Source organism: Salmo salar, chromosome 02 (genome assembly GCF_965601325.2).
Source record: "Salmo salar chromosome 02, fSalSal1, whole genome shotgun sequence".
NCBI lineage: Eukaryota > Metazoa > Chordata > Actinopteri > Salmoniformes > Salmonidae > Salmo > Salmo salar.
The window spans coordinates 36386147-36402199 of record NC_138292.1 but is presented as its reverse complement, the minus strand read 5'-3'; the positions used below and the strand labels follow the sequence as shown (position 1 = coordinate 36402199).

General features: G+C 41.6%; 1 protein-coding gene across 1 annotated transcript; it reads left to right on the top strand.

Annotated features, from left to right (window-relative positions):
• The first annotated feature begins 429 nt into the window (after positions 1 to 429).
• LOC106580659 (ras-related protein Rab-11A) lies at positions 430 to 12729 on the top strand. Its single transcript, XM_014161958.3, has 5 exons — positions 430 to 755; positions 3412 to 3607; positions 5536 to 5729; positions 6782 to 6862; positions 11957 to 12729. Exons 1-5 carry the CDS (start codon positions 716 to 718, stop codon positions 12094 to 12096), a joined length of 651 nt encoding a protein of 216 aa, XP_014017433.1. The 5' UTR covers positions 430 to 715; the 3' UTR covers positions 12097 to 12729.
• The last annotated feature ends 3324 nt before the right edge of the window (positions 12730 to 16053 follow it).

Sequence of the window (16053 nt, the reverse complement as noted above, 5' to 3'; positions counted from 1 at the left end):
TCAAATTTTATTGCTGGCATGAGTTACTTGATGTGGAATAGAGTTCCATGTAGTGATGGCTCTACGCAGTGTTGTGCGCCTCCCATAGTCTGTTTTGGACTTGGGGGCTGTGAAGAGACCTCTGGTGGCATGTCTTGTGGGGTATGCATGGGTGTCCGAGCTGTGTGCAGTAGTTCCCAGTTGTCTTGAACGCATTGAAGTCCGAAGTCGGAGATTTCCGAAGTCCCAGGTGTTTTGAACGCGGCATCAGCATACCTGGGAAGGCTTGAGACTGAAGACATCACCCAAGAGGCGATGAGTAGGATCAGTGGAGGCAAATCATGAATGACAACAATGTAGACCAATCACAGGAAAGTCAGTGACAGGTATCAGTCGTCCATTGGCCAGTCGAAACTGGGTAAAGGGCGGGGCTAGAAACTCGACGTTACGTCGCTCGGAAATGGGACATTACAAGTGGTCGGGAAGAGGAGTCGAAAGTTTGTGAAAGATAGTTTGTTGTCTTTAAAAATTTCACAGTCAAATAGGATACATATAGTCTAATAATATATTGGAGGTGTTGACATAGTGCGAATGTACCTTTTTGATTCGGTTGTTCGTTCTAAGGAAGCGGTCGGTTGCGAGATAAATGGTCAAGAAGTTTTGTCGAATTGAACAGACAAACCACCACGGAAGGGTTTGAATATTTCACATTTCCGTAGGTAGAAACGTTGAAGAAATGACGAATAGAGAAGACGAATATGACTATCTTTTCAAAGGTGAGTGTGTTTAGGATACTTTACTAGGACATTGCCATTTTTTGAGTGTAGTCATTTCGACCTACAGTTGGTTCAGCACCACACCGCTTTCAATGTAATACATTTCATTTGTCGCCGCTTCCGCCCTGTCAAAATTATTCGGACTGTTTTGCGGCAACTATGTAACGAGCGCTGCCAAAATCAGTTCTCAATGACACGAGGAAATGCGTAGCAGTACCAGTTACAACTTCACTCTGAATTGCTGAAACTATTGTTTCCATTCAGTAGAAATATGGCTACAACTGTGTAGTAGTCTAGTTGATTGCAACAGCACTAAACACTGACAGTTAATAAGCACCCAGTAACTGTCCATTAAGTGGCATCTGTTGTTTAGTCATCTTGTGGTGGGCCTATGACGCAATCATCAGGAGAGGAAGTATTGGTCAACAGGAGTCATATAGCCCACTGACTATGGCAGGATGATACCTCAAAATACTACATTTACTCAAACGGATTGCCCTAAGGTGACCAGTGACCACTTGGTTTAGCCTTTAAGCACCATTCTGTTTGTAGGGATTCCATTGACCTGGTGTAGTGGTGGGTCACTGGGTTTAGAGAAAGCAGTCATCTCCACGATCTGTTTACATCTGAATGAAGTGGGGTAAAGATGACCTTGGCCTAATTCATCTAACAGATGGCACAGAGTGAAAGCTTATTGGCCCCTACTCAACATGACTTGTCTCGACCTTATATTCTATGTTGTTTAGTTGTACCTTTCCCAGACTTTTCTGTGCACATGCACTGTAGCCTATTGTTAGGCCTACATTATGAATACAACAACAATTGGTATGTTACAATGATAGTGGATACTTACTGCTCACCTGTACTTACTTACACTAACTAATTCCCTCGTGGGTTGTTTTGTCCTGGACAAAGGGAAATAAAGTGCACAGGGTCCTTTGTTCAAATGTAGAACCCCAAACAAACATGTGTTGTCAAACTGGAAAGACCTGCATGAATCGTGTGTGTGTGTGTTGGTCTGTGTCTGTCCCTATACAGAAGGCCTCTGACCGTAGTGAAGATAAGTTATGCTAATCTAACTTTCAGATAAAATACCTTGGTGCTGGCCAAATAGCACGAGTACCTGAATTCAGTGGTACACAGCTAGAACGCACTGCCCCATAGAGCCTAAAGTGAGGACTGTCAGTAGGCCACATAACCAGTAGGTTCCTCCCCCTCCAGTTTCCTGCTTTTAATTGCTTTCTATACTGCACCCTCAGTGTTTAGGCATGAGTCAGTCAGGTGAGTGGCTGAATCACTGCTCCTGACTAGGAGCTTGTAAGTGTTGCACAGCAAGTTGACCAGCTTTCTTGTTTAAAGGACTCCTACTGAGTGCTCTTTACAAATTCATATGCTCTCTTGTTGATTCGACTTCCAGATAAGATAGGCCTACTTAAAATAACTTCCTTATACTGTATTGGGAAATAGAATTTAGATTTTTAAGGAAGCTAGACTACACTGTTTAGGCCTATGCTATGTAGTGATGGCTTCCAAGAATAGAACAATGATTGTAGAATGGTTGTATCTTTAGAACTCTGGAATGCAGCCTACGCAATACTGTAGCCTAAATTGGTGGTATTATGTTTCTGGTGACAAGCACACCCGTAGTTAAATAATGCTGCTGTTAGTTCCTCTGCCACCGTATTATCACTGTTACCAGATAGCGTGACCTGAAGATAGGCTAGTCTAATGGAATTGTAGTTCTGAGTCCTTCTTGCACATGACAAGGATATTCTTGGAACTACATAGTCCCAGTTCTCATGTTACTAACTGATGTGAAGAGTTGCCAATGGATTTCCTGTGGAACAAGTGATCTTTTGTTAGGTTCTCCTAGCTTGAGTCAGTCAGCACAATCGTCAATTGGTAGGCAGGTTCCCAACTATCTGTTGCGCCACTGTAGCGTTTTCATGTGATGAGGTTCCATGCTTAGCTTGTATGATTAACATGTCCTACTCCCACAGAATGTAGGCTATGTGTCAATAAGGCCTCATCAACACACAACCAGTTCCTATTTCCTAATAGCAGGGTGGTGAGTTTGAGTTAGGATTTTCCTCCTAACTCACCTGGATTTCAGTCATTGTAAAATCCTCTTTCCCAACACCCCGCCTTGTGTTTGGAAATGAATGGGTGTCAACGGGAACAGGTGCCAAATGTTTAATTACTCCATAAGGGCAGGGTTCAGTGGTGGTGCTAAGTGAATAGGGTGAACTACACAAGGCATCATCTTCTTGGTCAATTAAATCAAACTTCGGTCATTCATGACAATACTTAGCCTAGGCGCTACCTCACAAAGGTCGAAACTTCACATCATGGGGCTTTGTCTATAGCAAAAACACATATTGTTTATTGAACTACAGTCAAGTATAGTCAGGCCCTCTCAGTAGACCGTTAATCACTAACAGAACAGCAGACACATGGTGCGACCCAACCAGGAGCTGTCGTATCTTCTACCACAATTTTTTTTTGTCAGACCTGTTTTATCCCCACTGAGTGTTCCTGTTCCTACATCGTAGAAAACAAGTTGTTTGTCGACCCCTGTACAGTGGGTAGCGTAATGTATTGTTATTCTGGTGGTGTCTGTCTGACTCATGCCCTCGATCCTCTCTGTGTGCTCCAGTGGTGCTGATTGGGGACTCTGGAGTGGGGAAGAGTAACCTGCTGTCCCGCTTCACCCGCAACGAGTTCAACCTGGAGAGCAAGAGCACCATTGGGGTGGAGTTTGCCACGCGCAGCATCCATGTGGAGGGCAAGACCGTCAAGGCCCAGATCTGGGACACTGCAGGACAGGAGCGCTACAGAGCCATCACCTCAGCGTGAGTATTAACCTGTTGGGTCTAGGGGGCAGCATTTGCACGTCTGGATAAAAAAAATGTACCCGATTTAATCTGGTTACTAATCCTACCCAGTAACTAGAATATGCATATACTTATTATATATGGATAGAAAACACTCTAAAGTTTCCAAAACTGTTTGAATGGTGTCTGTGAGTATAACAGAACTCATTTGGCAGGCAAAACCCTGAGACATTTTCTGACAGGAAGTGGATACCTGATGTGTTGTATTGACTTTAAACCTATCCCATTGAAAAACACAGGGGTTTAGGAATATTTTGGCACTTCCTATTGCTTCCACTAGATGTCACCAGCCTTTACAAAGTGTTTTGAGTCTTCTGGAGGGAGATCTGACCGAACAAGAGCCATGGAACGGTGATGTCCCATTAGACACCTGGCGCGCTACTTCATGTTGGGTACCCTCGTTCCAATACGTTATAAAAGGCTATGCATTCGTCCACCTTGAATATTATTCATGTTCTGGTTAAAAAAGGCCCTAATGATTTATGCTATACAACGTTTGACATGTTTGAACGAACGGAAATATATTTTTTCCCCTCGTTCATGACGAGAAGTCCGGCTGGCTTACATCATGTGCTAACGAGACGGAGATTTTTGGACATAAATGATGAGCTTTTTTGAACAAAACTACATTCGTTATGGACCTGTGATACCTGGAAGTGACATCTGATGAAGAGAATCAAAGGTAATGGATTATTTACATAGTATTTTCGATTTTAGATCTCCCCAACATGACGTCTAGTCTGTATCGCAACGCGTATTTTTCTGGGCACAGTGCTCAGATTATTGCAAAGTGTGATTTCCCAGTAAGGTTATTTTTAAATCTGGCAAGTTGATTGCGTTCAAAAGATGTAAATCTATAATTCTTTAAATGACAATATAATATTTTACCAATGTTTTCTAATTTTAATTATTTAATTTGTGACGCTGACTTGACTGCCGGTTATTGGAGGGAAACGATTTCCTCAACATCAATGCCATAGTAAAACGCTGTTTTTGTATATAAATATGAACTTGATAGAACTAAAAATGCATGCATTGTCTAACATAATGTCCTAGGAGTGTCATCTGATGGAGATTGTAAAAGGTTAGTGTATCATTTTAGCTGGTTTTATGGTTTTGGTGACCCTGTCTTTGACTTGACAAAACATTACACACAACTCTTGTAAATGTACTGTCCTAACATACTCTAAATTTATGCTTTCGCCGTAAAACCTTTTTGAAATCGTAAAACGTGGTTAGATTAAGGAGATGTTTATCTTTCAAATGGTGTAACATGGTTGTATTTTTGAAAAATTTGAATTTTGACATTTATTTGGATTCAAATTTGCCGCTCTTGAAATGCACCTGCTGTTGATGGAGTGCACCACAGGTGGCACGCTAGCGTCCCACCTAGCCCCAAGAGGTTAACACAGCTCGCACGCATAGAGATTTGTTTGTTTTGTGTCTGTCTGCCAGGTACCTTTTGACATATTTGCAGTGTTTAGACAGACAGCCCAATTCGGATCTTTATTTAACTAATTGGTCATTTGACCAATCCCGTCAGATCCTTTTCACAAATGAGCTCTGAAAGATCTGATGTGTAAAGGGCTGATGGGATTGGTCAAATGACCAATCAATGGAAAAAATATCAGACTTGGGCTTCCTGTGTAAACCCAGCCATTGAGGATATTTGTGCATACAGAACATTCCAGCCTACTTCTGCTAATTTTCTAATGTTCCCATCTTGTTGACAACTTTGAGTCCTTTGCTTATGATGTATGCAATAGCATTTAATGTAGGGAACGACCAACTAAATCTACCACTCCATTGACTCAGCCAATGCTCAGGTGTTCTGTCCACCACTGCTCCCAGTAACACTTATTTCCCTCCTCCTGTCCTCTGTGTAGGTACTACCGTGGGGCAGTGGGGGCTCTGCTGGTGTACGACATCGCCAAGCACCTGACGTATGAAAACGCTGAACGCTGGCTGAAGGAGCTGCAGGACCACGCTGACAGCAACATTGTCATCATGCTGGTGGGAAACAAGAGTGACCTGCGCCACCTCAGGGCCGTGCCCACGGATGAGGCCAAGGCCTTGGCAGGTAACCTCACAGCAACTATTTTTTTTTTTTTTTTTATAGCCATCTTGTTAATCTGTTTGTGCTGATTCTTCCACAGCATTACAAACCAAGGGGACAGTACAGGAGAGTTGTTTCTCCCTCAATAATTTTAGCCCTTTTATTCGCAATGGCAGTAGACAAAGCAATACGGCAATCTGAACAACAACACAATACCAATGTTTTGGTAAATATGGCCATAATCTCACTTTCAAAATTGTAATAAGGGCATTTTAAACACATTTCAAAAAGAATCTGGGGAAAGTGATGCACCTGAGCCTCGCAGTGGACAAGGGAATGCCTTCCACTGTCTACTTTCCCCTTTGGGGCTGCTCTTTGATGTGGAGACAAGAGCTCCCATCAGGCTTCCTCTGTCAGTGGTTAACAGCCCATCGTTCTGAATGCACATCCCCAGCAATAGAAAAAATGCCAGTCAAGTTGACTCCATTGTGATTTTAGCTTCTCTCCACACTCCAATGTGACATTTCCAGCTTATCACACTTCTCCTTTGTAGCTCTGCATAATGTTTCAAGTGTTTACTTATGACCTTGAGTCTTGTTTCATGCATGGAATACACTTTGACTTGTAAATTGCTCTTGATAAGAGTGTCTTATATATATGGCATGCTTGTTTACTCTACACAATGACGTCTTCTAGAACAATTCCATTCACACACACACACACACACTTTTATATATATATATAAAAAAGTGTGTGTGTGTGAATGGAATTGTTCTAGAAGACGTCATTGTGTAGAGTAAACAAGCATGCCATGTGAAACCACAGGCTCTCGTTCAATTTCTGCTATTGATTTGTCACCAGGGTTGGCTCATGCAGCACGACTACAAAGGGTCACCGACATAATGACATTTTTATTTTCTCTACCAGTTAGCCTACACTGTGGTGGCTGTTGCAAATAGCCTCATTGCTGATGTATAATGACTGGATGGCTGTTTTATGAAGTGCCCACTAGTACGGACAATGAATATGACCTGTGAGTTTTTATCTTTTTGTATTTTGTTTCTCCACTTTCACAGAGAAGCATGGACTGTCTTTCCTGGAGACCTCAGCGTTAGACTCCTCTAATGTGGAGCTGGCTTTCCAGACTATTCTCACAGGTTAGTGTACATTATAAACTGGGTGGTTCAGCCCTGAATGCGGATTGGCTGACAGCCGGGGTATATCAGACCGTATACCATGGGTATGACAACATGTATTTTTACTGCTGTAATTACGTTGGTAACCAGTTTATAATAGCAATAAGGCACCTCAGGGGTTTGTGGTATCTGACCAGTATACCACACCAGCTCGGGCCTTATTGCTTAAATATACCATGCAACACTGCCTACCATATACACTGGGACTGATTGTGGTTTTTAACAAAGTGTAATTCCGTAACGATGGAATTGCCCAGACTCCAATTTTTACTTTTAAATGTCTGCTAAACAAAAACCATTGATTGTAAAAGTTTAACAAACCATACAATTCTATGCACTGTAACTTCATTTAACAATTTATACAGTAAATTATATAATAACATTTATTGGAAACTGTAGAATTACAGTAAAATCTGTTTATTATTACCAAACTTTGTATCTGTGCAGTTCTTCCTGTAAATGTTTTTGTATAGTTTTCTGTGGAAATTGTTAAAATTAGTCTTTATGCATAGTGTTCTATGCGTAACAAAAATCTATGGTTTTTGTTTGGTATACATTTTTGAAGTGAAATTGCCCCAAAGCAACTTGTGTTCACCCTGTAGTGCACACAGTCATGCCATCTTGTGAAAGAGCTGGCCTACTCTAACACTTAAAAGGCTTAAAAAGAGTTGCTAGTCCAAGAAAAGGTCTCCTCTTCACACATCTTATATTAACGGCCATACCAAACGTTTCTTTAGTATATATATATATATATATATATCTTTGTACTCTGAGAGCTTTGTAGTCCATTTGTTCAGTGGTGACTCATCTTCCACCAATAGATGGCAGCAAAATCCAGGTTATTACGAGGCCTCTGCTGTAAAATTACTCTGCAGTAAATTGAACAGTACCTGACATTTTTTTTAAGGTCAAAAGCATCTGTAATTGGCACACTCAGACAATGACACTTGGTGTGAGCCTCAATCGGATCTGCTGTTTGCCAGGAAATGACTAAAGCATTTTTTTGGTCTGGTCGCAATATATACATTGAAATACAAATGTGAGCTATCAAATTTGATTAGTTACATGTGCCGAATACAACAGGTGTAGACCTTACAGTGAAATGCTTTCTTACAAGCCCCTAACCAACAATGCAGTTCAAAAAATGTGAATAATAAATAAAAGTAACAAGACTATATACAGGGACTACGGGTACAGAGTCGATGTGTGGGGGCACCGGTTAGTCGAGGTAATATGTACATGTAGGTAGAGTTATTAGTGACTGTGCATAGATAACAGAGCGTAGCAGTGGTAAAAGAGAGAGGTGGGGGGGGCAATGCAAATAGTCTGGGTAGCCATTTGATTTGATGTTCAGGAGTTATGGCTTGGGGGTAGAAGCTGTTTAGAAGCCTCTTGGACCTAGACTTGGCGCTCTGGTACCACTTGCCGTGCGGTAGCAGAGAGAACAGTCTATGACTAGGGTGGCTGGAGTCTTTGACCATTTTTAGGGACTTCCTCTGACACCACCTGGTATAGAGGTCCTGGATGGCAGGGAGCTTGGCCCCAGTGATGTGCTGGGCCGTACGCACTACCCCCTGTAGTGCCTTGCGGTCGGAGGCCGAGCAGTTGCCATACCAGGCAGTGATGCAACCAGTCAGGATGCTCTCGATGGTGCAGCTGTAGAACCTTTTGAGGATCTGAGGACCCATGCCAAATCTTCTCAGTCTCCTGAGGGGGGAATAGGTTTTGTTGTGTCCTCTTCACGACTGTCTTGATGTGCTTGGACCATGTTAGTTTGTTGGTGATGTGGACACCAAGGAACTTGAAGCTCTCAACCTGCTCCACTACAGCCCCGTCGATGAGAATGGGGGCATGCTCGGTCCTCCTTTTCCTGTAGTCCACAATCATCTCCTGGCACCACCTGGTCAGGTCTCTGACCTCCCTATTGGCTATCTTGTCGGTGATCAGGCCTACCACTGTTGTCATCGCCAAACTTAACCTCTATGGGCTAGGTGGGACGCAGGCGTCCCACCCGTGGTGCACTCCATCAACAGCAGGTGCATTTCAAGAGCGGCAAATTTGAATCCAAATAAATGTCAAAATTCAAATTTTTCAAACATACAACTATTTTACACCCTTTGAAAGAAAAACATCTCCTTAATCTAACCACGTTTTACGATTTCAAAAAGGTTTTACGGCGAAAGCATAAATTTAGAGTATGCTAGGACAGTACATTTACAAGAGTTGTGTGTGTGTAATGTTTTGTCAATTCAAAGACAGGGTCACCAAAACCATAAAACCGGCTAAAATGATGCACTAACCTTTTACAAACTCCATCAGATGACACTCCTAGGACATTATGTTAGACAATGCATGCATTTTTAGTTCTATCAAGTTCATATTTATATCCAAAAACAGCGTTTTACTATGGCATTGATGTTGAGGAAATCGTTTCCCTCCAATAACCGGCAGTCAAGTCAGCATCACAAATTAAATAATTAAAATTAGAAAACATTGGTAAAATATTATATTGTCATTTAAAGAATTATAGATTTACATCTCTTGAACGCAATCAACTTGCCAGATTTAAAAATAACCTTACTGGGAAATCACACTTTGCAATAATCTGAGCACTGCGCCCAGAAAAATACGCGTTGCGATACAGACTAGTCGTCATGTTGGGGAGATCGAAAATACTATGTAAATAATCCATTACCTTTGATTCTCTTCATCAGATGTCACTTCCAGGTATCACAGGTCCATAACGAATGTAGTTTTGTTCAAAAAAGCTCATCATTTATGTCCAAAAATCTCCGTCTTGTTAGCACATGATCTAAGCCAGCCGGACTTCTCGTCATGAACGAGGGGAAAAAATATATTTACGTTCGTTCAAACATGTCAAACGTTGTATAGCATAAATCATTAGGGCCTTTTTTAACCAGAACATGAATAATATTCAAGGTGGACGAATGCATTCTCTTTTATAACGTATTGGAACGAGGGTACCCAACATGAACTCGCGCGCCAGGTGTCTAATGGGCCATCATTGTTCCATGGCTCTTGTTCGGTCAGATCTCCCTCCAGAAGACTCAAAACACTTTGTAAAGGCTGGTGACATCTAGTGGAAGCAATAGGAAGTGCCAAAATATTCCTCAGGCCCTGTGTTTTTCAATGGCATAGGTTTAAAGGTAATACAACACATCAGGTATCCACTTCCTGTCAGAAAATGTCTCAGGGTTTTGCCTGCCAAATGAGTTCTGTTATACTCACAGACACCATTCAAACAGTTTTAGAAACTTTAGAGTGTTTTCTATCCATATATAATAAGTATATGCATATTCTAGTTACTGGGTAGGATTAGTAACCAGATTAAATCGGGTACATTTTTTTTATCCAGCCGTGCAAATACTGCCCCCTAGCCCTAACAGGTTAATAAAGGTGCTGGAGTCATGCCTGGCCATGCAGTCATGAGTGAACAGGGAGTACAGGAGGGGACTGAGCATGCACCCCTGAGGGGCCCCTGTGTTGAGGATCAGCGTGGCGCATGTGTTACCTATCCTTACCACCTGGGGGCCGTCAGGAAGTCCAGGATCCAGTTGCAGAGGGAGGTGTTTAGTCCCAGGGTCCTTTGATGAGCTTTGAGGGCACTATGATGTTGAACGCTGAGCTGTAGTCAATGAATAGCGTTCTCACATAGGTGTTCCTTTTGTCCAGGTAGGAAAGGGCAGTGTGGAGTGCAATAGAGATTGCATCATCTGTGGATCTGTTAGGGCGGTATGAAAATTGGACTGGGTCTAGGGTTTCTGGGATAATGGTGTTGATGTGAGCCATGACCAGCCTTTCAAAGAACTTCATGGCTGCAGACGTGAGTGCTACGGGTCGGAAGTAATTTAGGACGGTTCCCTTAGTGTTCTTGGGCACAGGGATTATGGTGGTCTGCTGAAAACATGTTGGTATTACAGACTCGGACAGGGAGAGGTTGAAAATGTCAGTGAAGACAATGATCAGTGTATGCTCGCAGTACACATCCTGGTAATCCGTCTGGCCCTGCGACCTTGTGAATGTTGACCTGTTTTAAAGGTCTTACTCACATCGGCTGCGGAAAGCGTGATCCCACAGTCGTCCGGAACAGCTGGTGCCCTCATGCATGTCACAGTGTAAAAGTAGTTTAGCTCTTCTTTCCAGATGTCTCATCGTTTTACGAAGACACAATTTAGTCCCTCATACCCAGAACAACTCACATTAAGTACCTCTACAAGAGCAACTTACTGAGAGGCATTGACGTATTAGCCACACCTTAGAAAGGCCCTTGTTAATGCATGGCCGCTATAAAATAAAAAATTAGCAACAGCTGACTCAAACCCAAGAGTGTCTGAGGAACAAGCCTCACTGAGTGAGGCCTTCAAATCAATTGATATATGGCTGTCAGCATGCTCCCTGCTATTTGTGTTCTGCTTTCCTCCTCCACATACAATTCCCACTGCCTGAGTTTGTACACTTTGTAATTCTACTCTTCAACAAATTTGTTATTCATAGAAAGTTCTAATTAGCTCATTTAAGAGAGAAGCAGAGTGCATAGCAGTGCTCAAGCACAGCCATGTAGGAATTGAACTAGAGACTCCCTGACCCGGGAAGCATGCTGACTGTAGCTAGTGGTTGAAATATCAGGTCAAGGGTTAGTTGAGGTCGTCTTGTCTGCTTGTTTTCAATCTCTTGCTAATTTAGAGGCAGGGAACTGACTTGGGGATTCACCATCAGTCAGTGGCATGTATGAGTCAGTCTGAAGTTAGTTTTGCATGCCAGACTCAAGAGTAATCCTAGGGAAGGTGCAGAAGTTCAATCCCCAGGAGCCACAGGGTGCTGCTGGTTTCTATGATAGCTTGTCTCCATTTCATGTTTGTTTTGGTATTTATTTAGACCACCCTGGAAAGTGAAATGCTGTTAGGTCCCAATTGCATGACCATCTTGTTCTCAGTTTTGTATCCACTGTAGACTTTGACGAAACTCTCCCTTTCTCATCACCCAACAGCAACTGTTGTCCTCACCTGTGTCTGTCTGTCTGTCCGTCTCCTGTAGCCATCTACAACATTGTGTCCCAGAGGCAAATGACGGGCCGCAGCGACGCCGACTTCTCGCCCAACTCCAATGTGGTGCCGATCACGGTGCAGCCCACGCAGAACGCTGCCAAGTCGAGTGCCTGCTGCCAGAACAACTGAGGCCTCACCACCGCCAGGGAGAGTCAGGGACAGACGGGTAGACGGGGAGGGAGGACTGGGAGACGAGGAGAAACCTAGAGACAAGGATACAGGCAGACAGAAACAAGTCGAGAGATACACAGGGAGGCAGAAGGACAGGGAGACCAAGGGGGGAAACCAAGTGTTTCCATAGCCTCTATGCATTGTTTCATCTGAGAAGTCTGTCCCCATCTAATTCAATAAGCTTTATGGTTACGCCTTGGCTTGATTGGTTTTAAATATGAAAGAGGACACGAATTGAATTAATTTACATGAATTGAGAAATTTAGCATGTTAGGGTATGGTCTGCCATATCTTTCCACAGTTTTTCTCACTCATTGTGAACTGACCACCCCCCCTCAATTTAATAAGCCTGTGAACACACCCAATTCCCCAGCACAGAAAAATGGCAATAAGATTGTTGAAGTGTAACCCCCCCCTCCATTGTCAGGCAGCTCCTCCCAAACGTATTTGAGTTTGTCCCAATGATATTTATTTAACACTATATTGAGGTCTTGTTTGACCAAAGGGTTTGATGTGAAGCTGCTTCTATATATGACGGGTGTCCTCTATTTTTGTTCTTGATTTCACTGGTAATCAAATCTTTTTATGATGGAGTTATTAAATGTAACTACTCTTGGCTAATGGGGAAACGAAGAGTTAAGCCATCTCATCCCAAATGTACCTGGTTGAATTTCAGGCCAATCTAAACTGCACAAACTTTTCATGTCCATTTTATCAATGCTCTTTGACTTCCCTTTTATTCTTTACACAGGATAAAGTTTGCTCTTCAAGATTTTTTTTGTGATCAACATTTTCCTCCTCCCTGTTGAAACCCATTACAAAGTACTTTGTGCACAGCAATATTTCTCAGTCTTTTTTGCTAACAAAGCAGTCTTGCTCTTTTGGGTGTTATCCTTTATCACCGTGAACCATCCTTTTCCGGTTTAACTGAATTGCTGTCGCTTTCTCTGTGACTGTGGAGATATGGGAGGGTGATAAGGGGATATTGGTTGGAGTGGTGGTCATATACCATGGTCTCTGAGTGGTGCCCTCCCTGCTGTCCTAGATGGATGGACAGCTCATGTTGCAAGAGATGGGTAGTAAGGGCACTCAGCCTTGCCCGCTGCTGCATCTCTGATGTACACAAGACGGCTTGTTTTACTGTAAATGAACTCCATTGGCCCCCCCTCCACCCCTTATCCACTGTATGTAACTGGAACTGTATCATGCCTTCTGGGATATCCCGTAAGAGTTTCCCAGGTCACTTTTTTATGGTTATATTTTCTCTTTGTTCTGGGTGTGTGTAGTTCTGTCAGTAGGTTGGTAAGAGTTATCACTTGGGAGGATACTAGCCCTTATAGATCTGCTAGTTTGGCAAAAGAGGGGAGGTGTGGGGAAAGTTTCAGGGTGCCACTACCACAGCCGAAGGTCAACAGTGTAAACAGTCATTATCCTGCTGAGGTTTTTTTCCTGTGGCATTCCCAATAGTAAATTGGGTGGTAAAGGTTAGGTTTTTAAAATGTTAATTCTCATGTGTCTTTAGATTGCATATGTATAAATAAATGTAATTTCTTAAGTCTTGCTTCTTATTTTATGCCTTAACCATATGCCTTATTTGTGCCTACTTTTCAATGAAAAATGACATACTGTGGAGTTACTGTATGGTACTTCACTTATGGCACTTGTTTGCCATTTCACAACTGCAACTTTTTAAAAGACTCAAGACAAAGCAAAGAGCATCCATCGGAAGTGATGTCATTTTTGTTTTATTAGAAACATTTACAATACATATTTGAAAAAATAACAGAAACCAAAACTAATATGGCGCAGATACAATAATAAAAAGTCAAAAATTATTCACAAAAACATGTGCTAAGAAATAAACCTGCAATATCACATGCCTCTTGCGGGCATGACACACTGTAACAGTTCAAAGAAGACTTTTTTTATTTTATCAAAGTGATGGACAGCCACATGGCAAACCCTCTCTCACTGATCACAGAGAAACCAGAAACTAAAGCCAGGAGATGCTGACCCAAAACTAATGCACAAAGACCACTATAAGACCGGTATGAAACACTTCTACGTTGCCAGGAGAATCTGAAGAAACACTACCAAAGACAAACTGTCAGACTGCAGTGACCCCTTCAGAAGAGGACGACGTGATGGCCGGAAGGTCATTTCAGTCCCCGTGCTTCAGTCAGTGGTGGCGGAAAATATACCGTCCTGACATGTTGAATTGTACCACAAGTGTTAACTTTTAACTACCTAGTTTTGAGATTTAAATAAATACATTTTAGCTTCATCCATATGTGAAGGAATGACAACCAAGCTTTCCTCCCCTTTTATAGAACTGTGATGAGAAAATGAAAAGGACAAAATACTGACAGTGTCACATGGGGACTGAAACGGCCTCTCTTTACTTCACCTGAAACACTTGTCCTTTTTTTCTGTTTCTGAAGGGGCGCCAACTATGAAAATCTACAAGGAACAACCAGCCACAGACCCCTTGTGTTAAAACCAAACACATAGCATCTGTGGTGTTTATCCAGTCTAGGTGACCATACAAGATACATGCAAACTAGTACGGATATGGATGTGTGTGTGGCTGGTTACCATAGATCTACTACACAGTGTGCCTATGTGCTAAACTATTGATCACTCAGCTCAGTTCTCACCCTGTCATGTTTTCACGAAGAAACTTGAGCCCAATTTTAAGGTATTCATTCATTAAGGCTTTGATGATGTCCTCTCTTGCCTTACCAATCACAAAGGGTCCCAAGTAGTAGATATATGAATGTGTGTGTGTATCTGTATACGTTACATGTGCCCATGTGGGACACCTGAATCACTCGTTCTCAGCATTGCAATCACAACTGAAGCTGTGTTAGCATAAAAAGTTAGAGATTAATAAAAGCAAGTTAAGACTCCAGAGGAAATGTGTAATGGGGCCAGTCAGTATGGGGTTAGTCAAAGGGGAAAAGGTAAGCAAGCAGCATAGAGAAAGAGTGCTGATGCAAGAAATAAATGTGTAATTGAGGCACGGAATTGATGCTCAGTGACTAAAATACCTCCAAATCCTAAAAATATTATATTATTTTCTGTCATAATTCCACTGTGAATGCACTGGTGTTCTTTGAAATAGTGCATATCGGAAGTTAAAATATAAGCTATGGGGAACCCACATCAACTCTTATTTCATTTACAATGAAATACAGTGGAGGTGAATCCATAACTTTCATAAATAAAACATTTTAATTTTTTTTTACCGTTAGCAGAAACCAACTTTCCTGTGTTTAGAAATATATTAACTTCTTGTATTTTTAACTAAAAAACACATTTATTGAGGTTACTCATATGTTTTCTTCATTTTAAGATTTTCATAAATAACATCCAGAAACTGACTTATTCCTCGTCTTTCTATGAAATAATAACCCATGTTAGCAAAATAGATTTAAGAAACTGCAATAATATTATTATTTTTTTAAGTCGCTTTCTATAAATGTGGAAGAACTCAAATATAGACTGCGGTGAAACCTTACAAATTCTTTCCATCTCATTTTAAAATGTATAAACCAATAGGTAAAAGGAGTGCACTGGTAATTTCTTTTACATTCAAATGCATTACTTGCTCATCTTGTGATTATGATAGGTTGGAATAATTGCTTAAGTGCATCAATTTAAAGGATTTCCTATCACTCCTTGAAAGGGGTGCTATTATTGTTATACATAATGCATAAAGAGTTGTACATTTGTTAAAGAGAAGAAAACTGTTCAGAGTTTCTATGGTTACTTTAATATATTGTAAAGAACACTAACAATTGAAAAAAATTGTTCATGAAATAGACATCCCCCTAAGAGTTATCTCACCGGCATCTTTGTTTCTCCACTAAAGGAAGTGGAGTACTTCATATACTGGGTGAGTGGGTGCATATA